Source organism: Notothenia coriiceps, unplaced genomic scaffold (assembly GCF_000735185.1).
Source record: "Notothenia coriiceps isolate Sejong01 unplaced genomic scaffold, NC01 NC01_scaffold00011854, whole genome shotgun sequence".
NCBI lineage: Eukaryota > Metazoa > Chordata > Actinopteri > Perciformes > Nototheniidae > Notothenia > Notothenia coriiceps.
The window spans coordinates 466,069-484,459 of record NW_011344555.1 but is presented as its reverse complement, the minus strand read 5'-3'; the positions used below and the strand labels follow the sequence as shown (position 1 = coordinate 484,459).

The window sequence follows — 18,391 nt, the reverse complement described above, 5'->3', positions numbered from 1 at the left end:
ATTTACTAATCCATACTAATAAATGACAATTTAATGGATATTACAATCAAATGCTCATAGCAGGATGGTCAATATCTTTTTTGTGTAGGCCTACTTTAAACATTTCAACAAATTGTGATTCCCTCCATTTTTCTTCTGCAAATAATAAAGGCAAACATTTACCTTGATCATGTGAGGGGGTTAGAAAAGTAAACCATTTATTATTATTAGCAATAGTTTTGGATGCAATCCTAATGAGGCGTGTACACCATTCTCATTTAGAATTTAAAGATGTATTCACTCATTTAGTAGTATCTGTAGGCCATACCAGACTATATTCAGGTAATTACAGTCACTTAGTTCAAAATTCGAAAAGGAGATTAAAAAAGAGGGTTGTATATATCTAAATATTAAATCTTATAATCGTTTTTCTTAGAAGAAATTTCACTCGTCATACAAGGAAGAGGAAAGAAAAAGTATGACTCAGATTTTTCATGAGTCAGCCAGCATGCACAATAGCAGGAATAAATGGAATTCAGCCATAATTGATATTCATCACACCTGCTTTTCATATTCCGATGGTTCCAAAATGCCTACAGTAACAAATGATCGTTTGCCCACTCACTGTGTGGGATGATCCACTCCTTGTTCTTAGCAAGGTATGACGCGGAGTGATGCAAGATGATGACTGAGTTATCCACACGGACTGGTTGAGTTGGTTTTGTCTGAGTTTCTCAACTTTGTGATTGTGCAACTCCGGCAGTGGCTCAGTCAGTAGGGGGCTTGGACTGGGAGCTGTAGGGTCGCCGGTTTAAGTCCCCAAACAGACGTGTTCCGTGCCAAGGCACCGGATATAATAATAATAATAATAAATAAAAGGAAGGACTTTAGACCTTCTACCAGAGACCTCACTGTACATATTTGACCTGTTTATTACTCTTAAAAAGCATACATTGATCACTTTTTAACTGTGACTCTTTGATGAGCATGCCTTTCTGTTGGTTGATCATTTACACTTTTACAGATATTCATGGTACGCAGAGGATAAAAGCCTACTGACTTTGGTGACCCAGTCATGTCCTTGTGTTCTAACTACAGAGTGGATTACCATGCAATTTGCTACAGACAGTCATGTTTAATCAGGATGAATAGTATTTTCTTTGATGATCCAGTTTTCCTTCTAGTTCCACCATGAGGTTGCAATAACTCTTAACATTCACCATGTTTTTTAAATAAATACTTGCACAATGAATGAATGAATGAATGAATGAAGTTGCGGTATTTTTCAAATTTGATCAAGTTTGCTTGTTTTGGTTCACACGCTCCCATAGGACAGTTTCTGCCTGAAGGGTCTGCTTAGGCAACCTATCGCATCAGAGTAAAAAAAACATCAATCGATACAGCAGATTAATCAAATGAACAAAGGTAAACAATTTTTTCACAACTCATGTGTGAATGGCTTGGGGGATAAAGGTGCATTCAGGAAGGTCTGTGGATCAGATATTACATTTTCTCTGATAACAGAAAATAATACAAAGAAGCTTTTTGGAAGGCAGTGACACAATGTGTGCAGATTTATTACTGGATCTGTGACTTACACTGTGCAACAGTATAGTGTCATATATTAAATGCTTTACCCAACCCTTCAAAAAATGTGTGTGAGAACTATGTGATGCGGTGATAATTAGTTACACGCATATTCTTCTTATATAACCATTTGTAAGCTTATATAAGCAATAAGCCAGCATTGCTTCATGCCAATCCATATAAACTCAATTTACTCCATGATGAGGGTTACAGCATGCATTGGTTCTGTTGTAATAAGGATATCCATACGCACGCACATAGAAAAGCAACATTGGTTAATACACACTTACCCAATCACTCACACTGACAGATCTAGACATATTGTTTGACGTGTTTGAACGGAAGTTTTTGAAGAGAGAGGCAAGTGAAGGCTCAATTAGAGGTTGTGAAATACTATTACATTACATGTTTGTCGACCTTACTCGTAATGTAAACGTCTTTGGGTCTAAAAGAGCGCTATATAAATCCCATTTATTATTATTACATTAGTTTTGAAAATAAGATCACAAAATTGCCTAAATGTGTGATTTAGATAAACAGATAGTTCAGAGATACAGTAGTTTAACTGTTTCCCCCCGTACCCAGAGTCAGAAACGAATACATGCTTTATGACCTTCTTATGTATTTGATGTAGTTTAAAATGTTTGTCCAACAGACATGTCGGGCTGTTTTGGCTCAATTGTTAAGTGTCTATTGGCTCAGATAACGTAATCATTATCTCCTATGCATGCAGGAATTTAGTGTAACTAAGGTGGGGTGAGGGGCTGCCTTTTTCCAAGCTTTGTCTAGACACAGTCTCAGACTTTGAAAACGTTTGTGTTAAAGGTTTCTGACTTCTGCCCAGAGGCATCAGGCTTCAGAGCCTCAGGGATCAGGATGATTGACAGTCTCCCGAAACGAGGGGAACAAACAGAGACATACGAAAAACACCCACTTTCTCTTTCTCAAACAAACACGGCAGAGACAGAGGGACATTTGAACGGCGGCGCTGATGGTGATGGCAGTGAGTCCTGCCCCCGTCTGATCAGAGCAGGAGGTCTGTGACTGAGGGCAGCAGCTCTGCCAGCTTCGACTCCACGTCGGCTGTCTGAGTTACAGGGTTGCCACGGAGATCAAGGCGCTTTAGCTTGGGGCAGGAGGCCAGCGGCTGAAGATCTGACAATGAAGAGATTTCTGTGCATGTGGGTTAAAGAAAAAGCATTCCTGTGGGCTGCAGTGACAAGAAGGTGAAAGGGCGTACATTTTCCAAACACTGAGATCCACATGTCAAATATGACACTGGGATATTAATGAATTATTCTAAATATAAAACTTGGAGGCCTACATTTGCATCAGAAGGTAGGCACTGAAAGGGTTACAAAACCAGATCTTGAGTGTAGCCTCCGTGTCACAACCTGTATACTGCATTAATTCCTCTCGAGTGTATCAGGGGAAGTGAAGCGTGAAGGAGAAGAAGGTGAGGATGTGCTGCTAATGTGTCTCTCCCCGTTGATGATGATGCCGTAAGCTCTGTGAAATGATTGCACTGATTTTATTTATCCGATCGCCTAAAAAGATTCCATGTGAAAACAAATTATTCATGCATTGAAACGGAAGAGCCTGCAATTTTCTGAACTTAGGAAACTCCATCCTTGAGTGTAGTGTTTTACGTGGCACTATTCACACAACCTCAGCTGCTCGCACTCTCTACCAAGCTGTTTCTCAGCTAAGAGCCGTGCACTGAGTCAAGTGCACACTATGAGGGGAGTATCATAAATATTATTAGATATATATGGGAGGCTGTGTCTCAGTGGGCTAATGCATTGATCTTCGGATCAGGGGAGCACTGAACCCATAAACATTCAAATTATTTATCTATATATCATGATCCATTTACTTGTGCAATATAGACTCTTCTTGCACTATTTTATTTGTTTTATGTCCTGTATATATTCATGTTGCTTTGTTGGGGGAGCCTGTAACTTAAGTTTTTCATTGCTATATCTACACTGTAGCTACTGTGCACATGACAATGAAGCCTTGAATCACTGATTCAATGCCCACTGCAGTCAGCATGGCGTTGTGTCCTTGGGCAAGACCCTTCACCCCCCTCCTGTGGGGATTGCCCACAGTATTGAGTGCATGTGCAGTAAGTCACTTTGGGTGCAGGTGTCTAACAAGTAACATGTATTGTACAGCGATATATTATATCGCTGTACATTACATCTTACTTCTTATAATATAAATGTATCTCTATGACAGTTATTCTACAGGAATAACTCCGATATAGAACAGGATGTTTTCCAGGTAAGATTTAAGGATACTGTTATTCTTCAAGATGACTTCCTCCAGCTTGGGAAGATGATAAACTCCTTCCAGATTCTCTATAGAGTTATTTTCAGCCTCCAAGACCTGAAAGCAAGAACATTTGAGTGAAATATGCTGCAGAATTTAAGTTCTCAGTATGTATCTTTTCAACTGTCAAATAACAATTGTGGGACACACAAAAGACACACTGCCCGTCTTGGACATATAATAGGTTTTGAATTGGAGCTTTGTCACCTCCAAGCACTGCAACATGGCGAACTGAGGAGGCAGCCGCTGCAACTGATTGGAGGACAGATTGATGTGGGTAACCAATAACAGCTGGTCCAGGTGGCACAAAGTGGTCAGATTCTGTTCGAAACAAAAAGGGAAAAAAATGACAAATTATAAGCACTTCACTATTGGCTCATTTTAATTGACTTTTTCACAATTCATCACTAACCTTGTCAGAAATACTGAAGACGCGCACTTCAGCATATTCCATTTTCAGGATGGTGTTTTCAATCATAAACTTGCTGCACAGGTCGCTGTAATATGCAGAGCGCATGGAATCCACTTCCTGAAGAACAAAAAAAAACACTCTAGGTTCATCCCAATACCACTCATCGACTCTTCTCTCCCCCTCCTCCGGGACTTGAACCGGAAATCGATCAAGACACGCCATGTTGAAGGACGTCCCAACTGCTGAAATGCACACGGAGGAGTCGAGGAGGGAGGAGGCTTCCAGAGGAGACGAAAGGGAGGATACACGAGAGCAGACTACGCGGAGGTGTTTTCACTACTCGCGTATACAAGCCTCGCCCCCACCTTCACAGCCTCTGCTCACTGCAGCTGATCTTACCGTTAAAGGAGGATCAGAGTTAAATGTTTAAAGTGCTTCATTAAGAGTAAAATATATTAAATCTCTTAAACGAATGAGGAGATCATACTCTATAAAAAACATTAAAGTGTGTGTAACATACTTACAAATTCAATAATAATGTTTTGATTATAAAATACTAACCTTCAGTTCTTACTTGTGGTTTTTGATGCATGTGTGGTAGACCCACAGCACGTCAAACATTTAGGATATATACAAATTGGGTGGTATATCTAATACATATTTTATTGATTTGTGTCTCACTTCTGTAGGACAGATTAAATATAAACATCTAATACAAAAGTTGATCTGAAACAAGCTCAAATACCATAATGAAATGAATCCATCAATTATTATTATTGTTATAATGATATCGCGTCTTACGGAGGCGGAGCTAAGGAAGGGAGGGACGCGAGGTTGCGCTAGACTTTTTCGCTGCCCGTCATTTTGACGGACAGGATCGTAAAACTTCCGTCAAAATCCAGAATTACCCGTCGGCCTTTACACAACTCTGACGAGGTGGGGGGGAGAAGCATGCTCGTGAACTGTCAACGGGGGGGACAGTTCACATGCGCAGTGTTATGCATGGCTGCTGCACCTCGCGGGAGCGTGTACAGCGTAAAGCCAAAACTCACAGACATTTCAATGATTTGTACGGCAAATTTAGGTTTGGAAACGGTATAATTTCCTTTTTGGAGGGCATGCATTACACCGGAGCCTCGCTACGGGGAAACTTTGGCGCTGTTCCTAGTTTGTTCTAATCTGTCAAAATGACGGACTGCTTTCAGATTTGTCCGTCATTGTTAAAAAAAATCCGTCATAGACGGAAAATATTCGGTTAACGCGACCTCAGGACGCGAGTGAGCGAAAGGAGGAGGTGAAATATTCAATTGAGATGAGCCTAATCAGTCTGTGACCTATTTTCTGTTGAGTGTCATTGATTGGTACTCACTTTCAGAGTTTGGAAATGAGCCAGTGTCTCCTTCTCATATCCCAGAGGATCGAGCGCCCTCATCAGGAGGATAATGGTCAACAAGCACCCTGCCAAGGCAAGCAGAGGGTTTCAAGGCTCGAGAAAACATCACTATCAGCAAACCTCAGTATGAGTGTTTTTTGTGATTTGAGTGTCTGTGGCGATGGTGATTTGGTTCGGCAAAGAGTAAAGAACCATATATGATGCATATAAATCATTTACATTTATTGAGTGGCTCCAGTTCTTGCAGCTGGTTGCAAGATTGCAGCTCTGACTGCAACACTGAGGTCTTCTCTACTGAGAGTTCACTCCTACAGAAAGAAGAACACACCCAGTTTTACTCACTTGAAAGACTCACACAATGTGCTTTGTTGTGGTGAAACAATACCTGAAAAGTTCCTGATCCGTAGCCGAGTCCCGACACCAACTCTCAGATCGACCTGTGGAAGTTAAAGTGTAATGAGGCTGGAGGAAGAACAGATTTGTAATCCAGCCCCTAACAGAGCGTGACATGTAAAATAATCATGGGATGTATCACCTGTGTACAGAGCACAGTCTCTGTGAGTGGGTTTCTCAGTCCAGTGCACAGTCAGGTTGTGTTCATTCGGGATGTCGCTTATCGTTCCAGGAGGAAAATCACAGATCTTAGCAGGTGTTAGGTTAAAAAATATATATAATTTACTCCGCAAGAGAAAGAGATAGATGGAACACACCCAAACCCTCATAGTGAGTCCCTGGCTCATTTCCATGCCAATGCAGCAGGCAGCGCTGGGCAGTGTGACAAAAATACATCCTTGATGGAATAGCAAAACAGTAAATTGGAGAAACCGGGCTTAAATCAATTAAATTAAGTTTGCACAGACCAGTAAATTCTATCACTGAGAGAGCATTACGCGTTTGGAATTAAGTTAAAAAAGAAAACAGAATTAAAATACACATTTTAAGATAAAATAATCAGATAATGCTGAATATACATCCTGGGGGAGTCACCAGAATGAAAAGTGTCTCCGCTGTACCTGCGCTCATCAATATGATAATAACATGGGATTATAAATGAACATAAATATGGATGACTCAATAAAGATGAAATCATGATCTAATATGTACAGTTGCAAGAAAAAGTATGTGAACCCTTTGGAATTACCTGGATTTCTGCATAACATTGGTCATAAAATGCGTTCTGATCTGCACGTTTGAAGTTTGCAAAAGAGCACCTGGATGTTCTGATATTCTGTGGACAGATGAAACCAAAGTTGAGTTGTTTGGAAGGAACACACAACGCTATGTGTGGAGAAAAAAAGGCACAGCACACCAACATCAAAACCTCATCCCAACTGTGAAGTATGGTGGAGGGAGCATCATGGTTTGGGGCTGCTTTGCTGCCTCAGGGCCTGGACAGATTGCCATCATCGACGGAAAAATGAATTCTCAAGTTCATCAAGACATTTTGCTGGAGAACTTAAGGCCATCTGTCCACCAATTGAAGCTCAACAGAAGATGGGTGATGCAACAGGACAACGACCCAAAGCATAGAAGTAAATCAACAACAGAATGGCTTCAACAGAAGAAAATACGCCTTCTGGAGTGGCCCAGTCAGAGTCCGTACCTCAACCCAATTGAGATGCTGTGGCATGACCTCAAGAGCGCTATTAGCTTTTTCTGATGCGTAAACATCAACAATATTTGACGCCATTTTTCGTTGTGAACTCTCGCTGGCTGCGCGCATTGGCTGTCGATCCGGACGGCAGCAGGGAGCCAGACAGCGGCAGCCGGGAACCACACGTGACGTCACGAAATTGCCTGCTTCCAGAAGCAAAGTTTTTTTATTGGACCTAATATTTTTCCTTTTTTTACATATTATTCAGTATGAAATAAAGAAACATACATTGACTATCTGTTGCATACACCCCCCAGAAATCAACTGCCAAAAAAAGTTTTTCATGTAAGATAAGGACTTTAAGCAGACTGTGTTTGTCTATTGTTGTGACTCAGATGAAGATCAGAACACATTTTATGACCAATTTATAGAGAAATCCAGGTAGTTCCAAAGGGTTCACATACTTTTTCTTGCAACTGTATATAATAACAGCTTCTTGGCTCGCATGTTAACAGATCAATTTCCAGGACAGCTGAGCATGCTGAGTTGGGTGTTTTTCTACAAATATTCACAACACCCACTATTCTAAATTCTTTAAAAATATGTTTTTTCTAAAAGACACAATTATAATAGTCTTTAGTTTAATGCTGTCTAGTCAATTTGACCTGTTTGAAATGAAGCTACAGTTTATGGCGAGCCTCCTTCACAGGATGCTCAATCAGAGTTATTTTCTTCTGACTGCATCTTTATAAGCGCTCTTTGAGACCAAATGTGGTTTCATCTGTGTCACTGTGCCCTGACAACGTAGAAAAGCTTTAAAAGCCAGGACGAGAGGTGCTACTGCACTCACAGTGACATTAGCAGGTTAAAAAAGAGATCAATGATCTCAAGGGATACACCTGGATAAATAAAGGTTTGAAATTTGAAATGAAATGAATTCCTTCCTTGGTGATCAAACTTGTTCCCCTTCTCATTTCACACATACCACATGGTTTTATCAGCATGCTGGATGTAAAGATAAAGTATATCTTATCTTAAAGAATAATGAGAACAGAATGTTAAACTGGTTTACTGCTCAATCAGCAGCATGCAGTGACAGTCAAATATAATGTCTGGGTCATGACCAGCCAATGGAAAAGGATACCCAGACCGGGCTGTGTTTAAAGCGCGGGTGGACGCTCCTCCACTCCACTCTCTGGGGCAAACCGTCCAGGACCAGCAGCAGGCCGCAAGCCTGCGCCTAACAGAGCGGAGGGAAGAAGACAGGTGGCTCAGATAACCATGGAGACTATATCAAAGTCTCCTTTATTTGATTCTGCTACACATCAAAAATAAAAAAATGCAAAAAGAACAAATTTGGCCATATGAAAGAGTTGCTCAAGGGGTCGAGAGAGGCTAGAGAGGACATAAGAAGTCACTTAACATGTAATGTTATTGGAAACATGTGGAAATATGTATGAAGTGAAGATACTCACATTGACGGGCCCAGAGAAGGCGACTGCCACTCTCTCTTCATCCCGACACACATACACACAGCTTATCATCTCTTCACGTTCAGCTGTTAAAAAGAAAAAACATTGTTCGTACAAATTATATTATTGTATTATAGTACAGTAAATATTTCACTCACAAAAAAACGTTATGTACTTCATATATACTGTATGTGCATATGAAAAACAAATGCCAATTAACATACCTCTGCCTAGCAACCAGCGATAGTAGAACCAAGCACTCTGGTCGTTGGGGTCGGTGAAGAAAGCATTTTGTACAAGCTCATACTCTGAAAACAAAATGGGCGTATTAAGATGCTTCCTGTTACATGCTTAATGAGTTGTATTTAAAACAGAAGTAATTTTGCAATATTTATTTTTGTAAAAGTTCTATAATTTACAGCCAATGTGAAGCCTTAGTCTGCCCCCTGTTGGTTGTTAGTAGGTATTGCTGACTTCAAACCCTTGCCATTCACTTGCAAAATTGTTGTTAGGTTCACCTTTCAGGAGCTGCTCTTCACAGACGCGGTGGGAGAGGATTTGGGGAGATGGCGGAGTGGAGGATTGGGGGGGCTTGTGGCACGGTGATGTGGGCTCAGGGGATTCTGGGTGGAGCAGCGGCAGCAGGGTGCTGCGGTAATGCCAGCTGGAGTAGTTGGAGAAGTTGGAGCCAATCAAACGATCGGTGAAGTCCAACTCCTGATCCACGGGCACACCGGACATCTTCACAACCATCCGGCGGTAATCCCAGCAATGGACTGGTCAAATAAGGTGTGAGACATAGATGGAAAGAGTGCAGGTTAATATCAGGCTTTGATAAATAAAAATAAAAAGCTCAATTAACCAGATTTTAACAATGTCGTCATCCTCCTTTTGTCCTTCTTTACTCACAGTTTCGGTCGTCCAGGCTCAAGCAGCGATCACACAGGTTCAGCTCTCTGGCCCAGTCCGGTTTGGGCAGGCGGGTTGAGACCCACCAACGGTGATGCCAGCTGCCGTAGGACTTTGGGTTCACTTTGAGGCACGACTCCAGAAAAGAGAGCTCAGCCACATAAATCTTTTGCACTTCATCCTCTTCCCTGGAGCGGATATCAAGAAACAAAGACATCATTCTCCTGTCAAATCTCTGATGGCTTTCTATTCAAAACGTTTTTTTACTGTAAATATTCAGATAATAGGATACATGGCTGTGATCTCACTTCACAGTCTCCAGGTGCATTAGGATCTCTCTCCTGTAGTTCCAGAGGGTTGCAAAGTCGGGATTGGAAGACAGGAGCTGCTGGGAAATCTGCAGAGCCTCATCGTCGAAGATACCCTCCTTCCTCTGTCATACAGGGTGAAGAGAGGAAGGCAAATACAAAGCGACAGGTGGACACAGACAGGGAAAGGACATACAAGAAATTAGCAAAAAGACAAAATAAAACTGAAACTAATAATAAGGTGCTGCTTAGTGAAACTATTTAATAAGCATCACTTCTGGTTTAATGCTCTACATTGAAGTCACATGTAGTCTTTCACATAATGGATAAGGCTTTTGTCTTTCTTTATTCTTACATCTGTCTATTCTTTCTAACTTACCTATCTTTTCAGTAGCTCTCGGTCTGAAGCCCATTTCATTTTTTTAAAAGCTCAGTATTTCCCATAATAGCAATGCACTGCAGTTTTCATAAGAAGTTATTAAATCTGTCGGATGTGTTTGATTTCGTAATTCAAATGTGGTGCTCTAGTGAGTATTTACGGGAACAGGATGTTGTGTGTGAACAAAACAAAAATGCGTGCTCATGGTAATGAAGAACATGTAACCAGGTGCAATGGTGGGATGGCAAGCTATACTGGGGTTAAACTACACAGGTAGAACATTTTAAAAGGAACAATTCATTGTTGTTTTTCAGGAAAGTTGTTCAGAACAGCAATTGTATATTAAATGAATAGCCTTATCATGTCAAACATACTGTATACTACATATGATATAAATGAGGCTTTCTGAAAAACCTTGGAAAAACAGGCATCTCGTGCAGCAACGTATATCTTCAGTTTCTTCTCTCTCTCTTTTCTTTTCTCCTCTTCCTGCTGGGCTGTAGATTTAACCTTCACTCGGCCATGCTGTCAAAAGCACAGCAATGGGGAGGAAGATGAGGTAAGTAAGTACAGTTAAATATTCTAGGTTAGAGTAATGATAAATAATTGATCGCATGTACAACATAAGTGCTGTACCAAAGCAGTGAACACACAAACATGTCCAAATAAAACAAATATCTTACCATCCTTCCTGTTGGTGCTAGAGACCCAAAGATCTGTTTATGATGGAACTGCAGAGTAACATTCAGGGTTAGGCCTCAGTAACATTTACATGACAGACACACAGAGATGTGACAAACTTACACAGACGCTCAGCCGCTAGCTGATCATCTGTGTCAATATATTTAGCCCTCTATAAGGTTTAAACACTGGATATAAACAGCTATATGACTGCAGTTAGCTTGCTTATTAGCTCCGTGTTCAGTCAACAACACTGGGCTGGGCTCATTCAAACCACCACAGAATAACAGCCACCAACGACAAAATAAAATATGTTCATTACAGGAAAACACTGAACACCGCATAGTTTAACCAAAAAAACACCTACCTGTTATTGTGTTTACTTGGCTGGTTGTATGTATTTCAAAATGCAGTTTGATTTGTCATGTCAGGGTTCCTAACGACTACAATTCTTTACTTCCGTCCCATGAAAGTGACGTCAGAGAGAGTATTTTCTTGACCGCGGGCTTTTGTCGCTGTCTAGTGGAGGAAACAGTAAACAGCAAGGTAGACATGTTGAAATGTCCTGAATTTAAAGATGCGTGGACATTTATTTACACAGTGGTGTTAGTACAGTATATTAACTCAAGTACTGTACTTAAGATGTTGGGGAACTTTTACTTCACTTCACTAAATATTCACTTGAGTATTTATTAAGTTATTTCAAATTATTTGCTAAAACTAATTATAAATAAAATATGATATGTTAATTACAGGTTGAAATATCCAGCAGCAGTATATAAGGTCATTAAAAGTAGCTCCACCTTTACCAGCTGTGATAAATACAATAATGTATACAAAAATAATCCAGTTATATATATGTGACACTACGCACAGTAAGTACTTTTGGTACTTTTATATACATTTCCTAACAGGGTATTATTACACTGTAGTATTTATATTATCTGAGTACTTCTTACATCACAGCATTTACAGTTGGCCTACAGTATGTCTGCATGGTTAACCACACTTAGCTTATTATTTATCAGTTTAAAATGAACATCATTATTTGAGAAGGGTTTGAAACTAGCAATTTAGGCCAGAAACTGTCCAGGGTCATTTTATTGTGGTGGCTGTGGTAGCTCAGTAGTCGAAGTGTTTACTCAACTGTGTGTGTGTGTGTGTGTGTGTGTGTGTGTGTGTGTGTGGTTCTCTTCGTCTTGTTATAAATGTAACTGCAAAGGCGGTGTTTCATTCATAAGGAATTAAAAACATAATTAATTAATGCCGTTGAAGAATAAATTGGTATTTACACAGTTATGGTACATGATGTACTCAATCTACATCTAAACACATTATAGTTCTGACTGCATATCTAATTTGTGTAACTAATAAATTAGAGTATTGCAATCACCATGTGGCAATACATGCCAAAGATTTAATGTTTGTTTTCAAAATACAGGAGAAAAATTACATTGAGTGCTGAAGTTTATCATCTCTGTGGAGGAATTCTGTAACTGGAATACAAATATAGTCATACAGTTTAAATATTGCCAGCCCTTCACAATACATTACTTTATTGTGCCAAAATAAAGTTTTGGACACATTTGTCCATCACAATAGTCTAGCTCATCATATAACTAGATGTAATGTTGTGAAGACAGGCGTTTATGAATCACCAAGACGGACTATAGCAAATAGGGTGCAGTCTAATGATAAGAATGTTTAATTGTAAGGTGCATTTGTTATATTGTACAAATATATAAATATATATATAACGTATTACTAGTATAAACAGTAAGTCAATCAATCTGTGTAAAAAATGAAACCTAAAATAATCACATAAAACATTCAGGGGTATTCTTCTGTGTCAAACTCCAAGCAGTTGTGCGGCACCACAGATCTGTATCCGGACGTCTGAGAGAAGTTGAGGGTGAACTGGTTCTCCTCATTTGTGCCAATCTCAACTGATGCCAGCCAACCTAGGACGTCCTCAAATTGGCTGGAGGAGGTTTTCCTGTCTGTCGAAGACTCTCCTTTAACTGTAAATTAAACAAAACACAATTTGACTGTGAAGTCTTGCTCAGTGCTACTTTGAATGCTAAAAACTGAAGATCTCCTTTTTGGACTTACAGGTTGGGAACAGGTAGTCGAGGCTGCTCAGGCGAAGATCTGCCGATTTATTTTTGATGTCGTTATTCAGCCTTTCAATTTCCTGACTGATCTTTGAGTTTATGTTTTCCTCCTTGTCCTTTCCATCTTTCTTCTTCTGACCAATCCCCTTGACTTTGAGTTTGGTCCTGTCACCAACTAGGAATTATCATCAAAACAAAAGGTTAAAACAACGATATATTCACACATGAAAAAAATATTGATCATCCCCAATCGTAGCGTGATACTCACTCAGCGACTTCGATTTAGTGCCTGTTGCACTGTCTCCGATCTGAGCTTGCAGCTCTAGGAGTGTTTTCTTGAAGCTTGTCATCATCTCCAGCTCTCTCCTCTTGTACTCCTCAGCTAGTCGCTGCTTCAGCACATTTTTTAGCTGCATCCTCTTGAATTTGTCATCTATGTTTAAGTAGATTTGGCTCATCTCAGGACAGAAGAGCTGTCGGCTGTTTCCTGCCACCATCTCCTCTACCTTCTCAAACAGCTGAGTAACTTGGCTCATATCACTTTTTTTCAAGTTGTTCACAACGTGGTATCTGTTCTCACACTTGTCTATTAACCAGCGTAGCGCCTTGTGCTCGCTCTCAATGTGCTCCTCAATGGATTTATCTTCTAGTTTGTCTCCGTATGTGAATAGCACCATGGTGTGTTTCCAGACGCTGACATCAAGGAGCTTCATCTGTTCCTCCAGGGCGGCCCGCTGAGCTTCTCTGAACGTCAGGTCCAAAGGGACAACCAGCAGAACAGCATGAAAGCCTGATGGGCTCAGAGTCAGACCTCGGACTATTTCTTTGTCCATCTCTTCTGTGGATTTGGAGGGATCCTTCCACCACCCCGGGGTGTCGACCACTGTGACCGCTCTGCCATCAACTTCCCCTTGCTCCACCTGACAGAACTCATTCTGACAGGTGGGAAACACTTCTCTACGTAGGAGGGTATTTCCTGTTGCGCTCTTTCCAAATGTCTTCTGACCAAGCATCAGAAAAGTCAGCGCATGTAATTCTTTACTGGATTCTGAGAAGAAAAGAAATGCAGGCTAAAAACCACATGCACACAAGACTAATCAACAGATTTGTTCCTGTATCAGAAATCAGTAGCCCTGCAGTAAACAGTAATGTGGCAACATTTAGAAATGGCTCTAATTTAGATGACTTGGAGTCCATCACACTACAGCACATTTTTTAGCTAAAGGTGCTCCCAGCAGTGACCTGAATGCTAAGGCCAGCATGCTAACATGCTAACAACAATGCCTCAGTATTGGATCTCTGTAATTGTGTCCACCCCTGGTTTCTACTCACTCTCTGAGTGTGGAAACTTCTCTGACAGTGAACCTTACCTTTGCGCAATCTTCTTTGGGCCTCAACTTGACTTTGCCTCAGTTTTGCTCCTTCTTTCACTTTCATTCTCTTCTCTTCAATGGCATCAAATATCTTCTCATCTGGGACAAAATGGTCACAACCATTTCCAGCCAAGGTCTCAGTGATTTTTTTCAGGAGCTCTGTGATTTGGGTACCATCATCTGTATTCTTGTTATCAATGACATGATATCTGTTTCCACATTGTTCAACCAGCGACTGCAACGCCTCTCCCTCCCCTTCGATATACTCTTCTATGGTGTGTGTTCCCAGCCAGTCTCCTCTGGTGAAAACTACAATAGTGTGTCTCCACACTTCTTCTCCGAGGAGCTCCATGTGTGATGTCACGGCATCTAAGTGTTTTCCATTGAAGGATGCATCTGCGTCTATCACCAGCAGGAAGACCTGAGGCCCAGGGAGGCACAGGGACGGGCTGCGTATCACTTCTTCTTTGATCGCTTCAGGGGTGTCACACTCAGGGAAGCCTTTCCACCAACCTGGAGTGTCAACAAGGGTTATTTCAGTTTCACCCACAAAACCCTGTCGGCCCACCGAGTGTGCCGTTCTTTTTCCATCTTCTTGCACTTTGATTCCCAAAATGGTGTTCCCTACTGAGGTTTTCCCAACGCCTCGGCTTCCCAAGAGAACCATCCGGAGTTTAGGGATGGTTTTCATCTCTTCTGTTTGAGAAAAACAAAGATTATTGAACTTTCACAGCTACTTAAAAAACGGTCATAGAGAGATTTATACTAGGATTTGATTTTTCAAAATATGTATTAACAAAATCCATCAATAAATTGATTACAAGTGATAAAATTAGGCAAATACAGGAAAATGAAATACAGAAAGTATTTGTTCGAGTGGACAAACAGTGATATTAACCTGCAATGAGTGCTCTCATCTGTTGTCTTTGTTCTTCGGACCGCCTCTCTCTCTGTTTTGCCCTTTCAGCCACTTCTCGATGTTTCTTTTCAATGATGTTTAAGGTCTGCTCGTCTACCTCGTAGAACCTGCCTTTGTTTTGCCACACCATCTCATCTACCTTCTCCAGCAGCCGTGTCACCTGAGATAAACTACTCTTATCCTTGTTCTCAAACACATGGTACCTGTTCTTGCATCTTTCTATTAACCACATGAGTGACTCTCCTTCACTCTCTATGTGCTGCTCTATGGTCTTCCCCCCCAGGTAATTCCCACAGGTGAACAGCACCATGGTGTGTTTCCAAACCCGCTCTCCCAGTAGCTTCATGTGCTCCTCCACGGTCTTCTTCGTCATCGCAGAAAAAGCAGTGTCAATGGGAATAACAAGGAGAAAAGTATTTGGTCCGGGCGGACATTTGGATGCGTTGAGTTTAAATCGTTGCTTGTCCCCCTCTGGGATCTCAGAGAGGGAGAGGGAGCTGCTCCATCCTGGAACATCGACCACGATGAGCTCCCTGCCCTCGACCACTTCATGCCTCATTTCAGACTGAGCCGTTCTGGTTCGGCCACACTCAAACCTGTCATTTCTCAGTATGGTGTTGCCAGAGGAGCTCTTGCCCGCCCATCTTTCACCAATCAGGACGAGTCTGACCTCAGACAGGGTGATGCTCTCTCTCTCCACTGAAAGACAAAGGATATGTTTTTGGACAAGAAGTAATGAAATAGAGAAAGAAGATTTGACAAAATGTATCATTTTTGATTTATTTGTGAAACATCTTCCCAGGCTTGATGATAATGCATTTGGTGATGATCGAATTGGCTTAAAAACATTCACAAATGTATGACAGCAGATTTCCTCACACTGAGTGGGAGAACAGATCATTTTCGATTAAAAAATAACCAAAACCAGACAGAAAAGGTTATCAGAGCAGGTGTCTTTGCAAGTTTCAATTCAATTCAAGTTTATTTATATAGCCCAAAATCATAAATCCTATTTGTCTCAGAGGGCTTCACAAGTCAACAAACACAATTGGCAATGTATCTTTGCTGCTTTAGATGACTGAACAAAGAGGAATTATCTGATGAACTCGTGCTTGTGTTGTTTGTCAGGGACTTNACACACACACACACACACACACACACACACACACACACACACACACACACACACACACACACACAGACACAGTGAAACCTACACTAGAGTCCGTTTTTCAACATAATTTATGGCTGTCAAGGATAGAAAAGGCAACAGAGTGACTTTGCATTCCTGTCCAAATCATTTCCATTAGCCCTATCCTGATTCTGGCTTGTGCACATAATTTTAATTTAGCACTGTCTGAAAATCACAGCTGCAGACTTAACAGCAACCCAGTCAAATGTATTACCCTGCAAAACTATCTGAGAGACAGATATCTGCATCAAATGATAGAGTACAGCTTTGGCTCGAAGTCAGCACTTCTCTGGGAGCTGTTGCAGACATTTTCTACTGTCCACCAGTAGAAGATTTTCTTTAATCGAATATAAAATATATCTATTTGTATTATTCCCAGTGGATGCCAGTCAAGTGCAGCCATTCACTGGATTAAAAAGAGGCAGGTGTGTGTAAATCAGATTCAGGTTTTATCTGCGATACTCACCCAGCAGTGAGGAGGTTAGGAGGATGTTCATTCTGTCACCTGTCCGAAATCTGAAGTGCAGTTCCGATGTGACTTCATAAAAAGTACAAAAATAATGATTTCTTAAAATACTGTTTGTTTCAGAAGTTCATGGTCAGTTTTTCCAAAGGCATTTTTATTTTAGAGTCTTTGAGACCGAAAATAATAGTCTCTCTTCTGGGGAGTTTTGACTGATTATCAAAGTAAACCACAGACAGAGATGGTCATCTTGGTGGAGCCATTTCCTTCCTCTGGCTAGCTGTTAACAGGCGGAGCCATTAGACAACAAAACCAGGGTCAGGCGCAAAAGTAGAGATGTATGATCCCAAACTGCAATAAAACCAATTTACCTTTGTCATGCAGTTTTACAGTTTCTTTGTAAAGAAGGTCTGCCTCTCTGATATCTCTGTAATCCAATCATGTGTTCCACAAACAGTAAATGTGACTTGCTAATTACTTTAGTATCGTATTATGCTGCTATACTGTACATCCTGCTTGGAGCCTGAGACTAAAGATTGTCATTGACAGACTTTATGTCAATTGTTATGCATATTAGAAATAAAGAAGTTGAACTGCTTTCCAATACTTGGAGCTGATGCCCATTTTTGTGTTCAGGGTGCTTTTTAACTTAATTTAGTTGAGTTCAATCAACTACAATTAGATTAACCTTAGATACACAAGTGACTGGAAAAAAATCACTTGTATAATATTTAGTATTATATTTTGGTTCACACTAGAAATATTTTATATTAAATGTTTCACTATTTTGAATTTTTGAATTTTTTTTTACATTTTGAAAATGTATGCATGCTGTTCATTTTTGACCCACTTATGGAAGCTTGGGGCAGTAATACAAAAACTGCCTAATGTCTTAAAATGTATAAACTTTAAATAAAACATTTGAATGGCATGATATCCAAAACATGTTTTTTGAGGAATAGCTGGAGTTTCCAAATGATATACTCTATTTACTTTGTGAATTTCCTGGCATGAGGTTAAAATATTTTTTAATGAGTCACAACAACAATTGGATGGAGGGTCATGACATTTTGTACATTTATTTAAAAGAATAATGCAGGCCATACGATTGATACATGTTGTTCATTATATTTAAATACAAACACAGCATCTGCCTTATTTAGTTTATCGCTGTTTCTTGCACTTTTTGAATTCAAAACACAGTGAATTGTCAATGAATTTCTCTCATTTCTGTTAGGGCTCTGTGCTTTTTCCCAGGTAACCACAGCTTCCTCATTATCGC

The 18,391-nt window shown here is 40.4% G+C and overlaps 2 protein-coding genes across 2 annotated transcripts; both read right to left on the bottom strand.

Annotated features, from left to right (window-relative positions):
* Positions 1-895: 895 nt before the first annotated feature.
* rabggta (Rab geranylgeranyltransferase subunit alpha) lies at positions 896-11,503 on the bottom strand. Its single transcript, XM_010773049.1, has 17 exons — positions 11,416-11,503; positions 11,051-11,098; positions 10,782-10,892; positions 9,989-10,113; positions 9,681-9,868; positions 9,290-9,547; positions 8,996-9,079; positions 8,775-8,857; positions 8,444-8,539; positions 6,241-6,346; positions 6,091-6,142; positions 5,925-6,013; positions 5,682-5,770; positions 4,313-4,429; positions 4,108-4,221; positions 3,870-3,957; positions 896-2,739 (listed from the first exon to the last, which is right to left on the bottom strand). Exons 2-17 carry the CDS (start codon positions 11,051-11,053, stop codon positions 2,591-2,593), a joined length of 1,752 nt encoding a protein of 583 aa, XP_010771351.1. The 5' UTR covers positions 11,054-11,098; positions 11,416-11,503; the 3' UTR covers positions 896-2,590.
* A 928-nt stretch (positions 11,504-12,431) lies between these two features.
* Positions 12,432-16,226, bottom strand: LOC104947099 (GTPase IMAP family member 8-like). Its single transcript, XM_010773058.1, has 5 exons — positions 15,434-16,226; positions 14,533-15,231; positions 13,431-14,210; positions 13,161-13,337; positions 12,432-13,069 (listed from the first exon to the last, which is right to left on the bottom strand). The coding sequence occupies exons 1-5, from the start codon at positions 16,224-16,226 to the stop codon at positions 12,879-12,881; spliced, it is 2,640 nt and encodes an 879-aa protein (XP_010771360.1). The 3' UTR covers positions 12,432-12,878.
* Between the last annotated feature and the right edge of the window lie 2,165 nt (positions 16,227-18,391).